The 5,529-nt window shown below is 42.8% G+C and overlaps 1 protein-coding gene across 1 annotated transcript; it reads right to left on the bottom strand.

Annotated features, from left to right (window-relative positions):
- Window positions 1–267: 267 nt before the first annotated feature.
- Window positions 268–685, bottom strand: LOC130874926 (60S ribosomal protein L35a-like). Its single transcript, XM_057770504.1, has one exon. The coding sequence runs from the start codon at window positions 628–630 to the stop codon at window positions 298–300; it is 333 nt and encodes a 110-aa protein (XP_057626487.1). The 5' UTR covers window positions 631–685; the 3' UTR covers window positions 268–297.
- Window positions 686–5,529: the final 4,844 nt, after the last annotated feature.

Genomic DNA, 5,529 nt, shown 5'->3' with positions numbered 1-5,529 from the left:
AAAAGGCAACTCCACCCAGTGCATGGGACTGCAGGCTACCGGGCAGCTCCCTCCTCTCAGCTACCTTGAGGACAGTGGATTCCTGCATAGCAGTCCTGCACTTCCCAGCAGGGCTGAGTGTATCTGTTCCCATGTCTTCACCACACCGACATTTACAGCTCCAGAAGTGCACTCAGGTTAGTGCAGTGTTCCCAACAGTTCACACCAAGGTTAAGGGGTATTTGATTTTTGTGACATTGTTCTTTTTTTTTTTTTTTTTTTTACAAATTCACTTTTATTTATTTACTTTTCATTGGTTTAAATCCGGGATGGGTACAGCATCACACGGATTCTGTGTCCAGTGGCTTTTGCAGGAAGGTTACTTCGGAATTTGGCACGGACCATGCCACTGTTTCCATGGGCCCGAGTTACTTTCCCCCAGATCACTCTGGTTTTGTTTGGTTTGCCTCCAGGTGTCATTGTGTTGTTCTTTGCTTTATACACATAAGCGCATCTCTTGCCCAAGTAGAATTCAGTTTCATCTCGGGCATAAACGCCTTCAATTTTAAGGAGAGCTGTGTGCTCTCTCTGGTTCCGGAGACCTCGCTTATAGCCAGCAAAAGTGGCCTTGCACCACAGCCTTCCAGACATACTGTCTTTTAGAAGTCCTGTTCCCAGCAGGCCTCCACAGGTGCCAAGATGGCCGAAAGAGCTGTGACATTGTTCTTAACTGTGTACACATGTAGGTTTAGACACAACGCACAAGACTCATGACACTGATTCTAAAGCACTGAACACTAGACTGAATCACAAAAAGCATCTGTGTCAAATAGCTAACAGAGTTGGGCAGTGGTGACACACACCTTTAATCCCAGCACTCAGGAGGCAGAGGCAGGCGGATCTCTGTGAGTTTGAGGCCAGCCTGGTAGAAAGTTGGTTCCAGGACAGGCTCCAAAGCAGTGAAACCCTTTTCACTTGAAAAGAAAAAAACAAAACAAACAAAAAAAGCTAATAAAATTACTGTTTCAAAAAGTCAAAAACTTTCAGCTCTGTGTGAATTTAATGCGCACGTGTTAAATATGCTATATTTCTTACCTTTATCTTCAATAGAGAGTTTGGAATATACTAGGAAATTTTCTTAAAATATAAAAAATTATTTTGAAATGGAATTCATCACTACAGTGATACATTCTAAAATTGTACTGATATTGATCAAATTCAGCCATCTCTGATAATTTGCCAATTTTCAATCATATAAAAGCTATCACTTTATGCATATTTGTTGATGGTGGAGGATGAAACATGAATTAATGATTATATAGCTAGCTACCTTTTTAATTTTTAAATGCTTCAAGATGACATACAGACTTACAGGCCCTGAAAATCTTAGAGCTATGACTCATTCTAAGTGACCCAGGCAAAGGACACCAAGTAATCTCAGAGGAAATACAAATCTGTTCAAGATATTAGAAAGACAAGAATTTCTGTTAAAAAAATTTAAAAACAAGAAAGCAATGTATGCGTGCACGGTCTTTGTGTTTAGGCGCTGATCAAGAACCTGCAGCAGATGACGACCCCATGCCACAGGCAGCCACCCAACAAGGTTCTAAATGCAGAATTCCAGCCTGCAGCAGGAGGAAGAAGTGCCTCTCTCGCAAGCCACAGATTGCGCACACAGCTCTTACTGCAGGAAAGCCTTCAAGCTGCAATCATCTGGAAGGCTCCTCTACCCTCAGGCAGCTTCTCTGTCCCCTAACTGGCTAACCTCACACAGCCGAGCACTGCCATGATGCACTCCATCACTACATGGTTGGCATAAATGTAGAACGAAGCACATAGATCCTTGGGTGGAATTTCTGAGACCAAGTTGGTCCCTGCCACAAAGAAGAAGCATTTAGAGCTGATTGCAGAGCCTGCTTTAAAGCAGACAGAGCTGAATGGGAGCATTCACACAAGAGCCCGTTGTACCACCATCTACTATTTGAGGAGAATCCTACATAAATGTCTTAAAACTAATCTACCCTGCTGTTCACAGGATTGCTGGTTCATGCTTTATATTAGTCTGTTATTCACTTGAAACACACTCGAGCGCTATGTGCTGGTAAGGAATACGCAGTTCCCACTCTCAAAGTAGACAAAGTTACAAATGGCAGTCTGTGATGAAATTTTAACGTTTCAGGGAAATGATGAGAGAACAAAACAGTATCAAGATGAAAATGTAGACGCTTAGACAGGATCTATGCGCAGCAAATAACAGCTGGTATAACTGGACGTATTGGTGTGCACACTTCTTGGGAGGCTTTCCATCACTGATGTTTTTCCAACACGATGCCAAGGAGACTGGGCATATCCCACCACCAAATATTGGTATTCCTCCTCAATTCCGTGCCCTTGGTGCCTTACCGGGGAGTTTTATGTAAATTACACATACAAGAGTCACCAAAGTCAAGGTATCCATTGTCCTAGTTGAAAACCATGTAATGGTTCGTATGAACATACAGAAGCGGTCCTTCTGTGCCTTCGTGTCTTCTTTTTCTCAGCACTGGGCTGTCGATATGCTTTCTCTCTTCAGACATTGCCTATTGGGAATCCTACTCTTTTCAGGGTTTCAACATCTCTATGCTGTTGCTTTCTAGTTTATAAAATGCCTTCGAAGCATAAAGTAGTGCTGGAGTCAGAAGAGTGTGAGTTCAAATGTAGATTCCTGCATCTATCAGTCACGTGACTGCGGGCAGATTACTTGATCTTTCTAAGAGTTGGTGTCTTCACTGGTGACAAGGCAATAATGTCTACCCATAGGGTTTTTTGGTTGGTTGGGGATGGTATTATTTGTTCTTGTTTTTGTTTTTGGAGACAGGGTTTCTCTGTGTAACCCTATCTGTCCTGGAACTCATTCTGTAGACCAGGTTGCTCTCGAACTCAGATATCTGCCTGCCCCTTCTTCTCAAGTGCTGGGGTTAAAGGCGTGCACCACCACCGCCAGGCTGGCCATAGGGTTTTATGAGGTGAAAAGGAGGTAGACAGTGTCAAGTCCTTGGCATACCATTTCAATAAATGGTCCATATGCAAAAGAATGTGGCTGGACTCCTTCCTCATACCACAAACAAAACTTAAGTCAAAATGGATCACAGGCCTAATATCAGAGCTTATGATCATAAAGCAGTTATGAGCTTGTACAAGGATAAATCTTGACCTTGGTTTGGGCAACAACGCTGTTTTAGATAAGATACTTAAAGTACAAGCAATAAATGTATACAATGAGCCTGGGGTGATAGTGCAATTTAATCCCGGCACTCAGGAGACAAAGGCAGATGGATCTTGCAAGAGAATACAACAAACTTCATAAAAATTAAAAGCCTCTGTTGTGACCAAAAGGCACACACACACGGAAGAAAGTGAAAACAACTCACAGGACTTGTGTCTAGAATGCGAAAGAACTCTTCTGCTTCAATAACAAAAGACAACCAATTTCTAACATAGTCAAAGACTCTGAAGAGACACGTTTTCCAAGTGGATACACAGATGCCCATTAAACATCTGAAAAGGTGGCAGCACCATTACATGACAGGAATGTGAGCCCAAACACAGCGAGGGAGCTCCCTGGCCTGAGACGAGCTGTGGGAGAGACAGGCCGCGTGCTGATGGAGGTGGGCAGACCTGAGCCCCTCACACACTGCTCGTAAGAATATCAAATGGGAAAGCCACTTGGTAAACCAAAATGGCTATTCCCCAAAAATTACAAAATAAAAATAATATGACCTCACAATTCTACTCTTAGGTTTCTACCAAGAACAACAAAACTCATAAATCCATTTTTAAAGTGCACAAATGTTCATAGAAGTTTTATTAATAACAGACAAAAAGTCTGGATCGTATAGTGGCCAGTATGTGATGCATAAACACAAGGGAATAACCCATGTGATAGAGGCTTTTTCCACAATAGGAAGAAAATACTCATCCATACAACATGGATGGACCCTGAAAACACAGTAAGAGAAAGAAGCCAGTAAGCAAATGGGGGGTGATTTTTCTGAGAAACGCCTCTTGTAGCTTGCATTTTATAAACCAAACTTTGGCCCAGCCTGTGACCAAGTTAGCAATGTGCTTCGAGGTCACTTAGAATTTTGCTTATACACTGTGTACTCAGTCTGATCAAAACCAACTGCCCTTAAAAAAAACAAACAAAAAAAAATGAAGTCAATCTTATCAATTTATACACCCAATGTAATTAACTCTTGTAAACTTTGCTGGTAGCACAGTTTTGATATGTTCCCTCTCTTCCCTTCACGGCCCCTGACTCAGAACAGTATATGGATGGGTAGGATGTAGTAACTAGACAGGAAAGAGTTGAAATCAACACCTCCTCCCCTTGAAAAGGTTGAAAACGTGACCACGGGCTGAGCACATCTGCGTGTGGGTTTGTGTGCTGCTGAGTCAAAGGGTCAGGAAAACCATTTCTTCCATTGTGAGACCCCTGTCAAAGACGGCTACAAGTTCCCCGTTCATGGTCCATGCCACATCGCTGTTCAGCAAACAGAGAGGATGGCCTCTGCGGAACGCTTCAGGACAAATGCATCAGGCTCACTCTGGGGCAAATGACACCAGGAGCTAGCTTCTTTTGCTTTAGATGGCACTGCCGTAACCAAAGATCACGTTTATGCCCATTTATGTGAATGCCCAAAGTAGGCAACTCCATGATCAGAGTGGATCCGTGGCTGCCAGCTAGAGCTGGGGTGGAGGGAGTGGTAGCGAGTGACTAACAGGAAAACTAAAATGTTAAATGGTGGTAGTGGTGGCTGCATAACTACTAAGAATCGCTAAATTGTAGACTCTTACTGTAAGGAAGACCATTGCGACTACAAGAGAGCCATTCTTGTTTTGGAATGTGTGTCCATGGACATGAGTGTGTGTGTGTGTTTGTGTATGTGTGTGTATGTTGTAGTTAGCTACTTTTCCACTCTACCTTATTTTTTTAGACAGGGTCTCTCACTGAACCTGGAGCTCACTCATTCAGCTACACTGGCTAGTCCCAAAGCCCTAGAGAGCCCTCTGCCTCTACCTCTGGGATTACAGATGTGCATGGAATTTTATGTAACTGCTGGGGATTGAACTTGGGTCCTTATGTTTGTGTAGCCAGCACTTCACCAAGTGAACTAGTTCCCTAGCTCTCCAGCCCATAATGTCATTTTTTTAAGTGTTTGGCATAGTGACCACCACATTTCCCCAAACCATGAATAATTGCATAATGTAACAAGGGTCTATTCTTTTATTTCCCTAAATGTATCCATGTTTAAATCAAAGAAGGAAGACACCAGGGTCCCAATTCATCTACAGATGATCTTATACCTAACACCAATTATTTCAGAATCCCCCACGTACAACTAGCAGGCTGGATATAGCCAAGGACAGCTATGAATTTGACCGAACTGTAGTTTGGCAGTCACTAATATCCATAGTTACTGGACACAGCTCTATCTAGCGCATGAACTCTGTAGATGACAATGTCCCATCTCAATGTCAAGAGGTCAGACATGCCTGTAGGTGGAATAC

This window comes from Chionomys nivalis, chromosome 5 (assembly GCF_950005125.1).
Source record: "Chionomys nivalis chromosome 5, mChiNiv1.1, whole genome shotgun sequence".
NCBI classification, from domain to species: domain Eukaryota; kingdom Metazoa; phylum Chordata; class Mammalia; order Rodentia; family Cricetidae; genus Chionomys; species Chionomys nivalis.
Note: the sequence above shows the minus strand (reverse complement) of the source record. Positions and strands in the feature narration are given on the sequence as shown.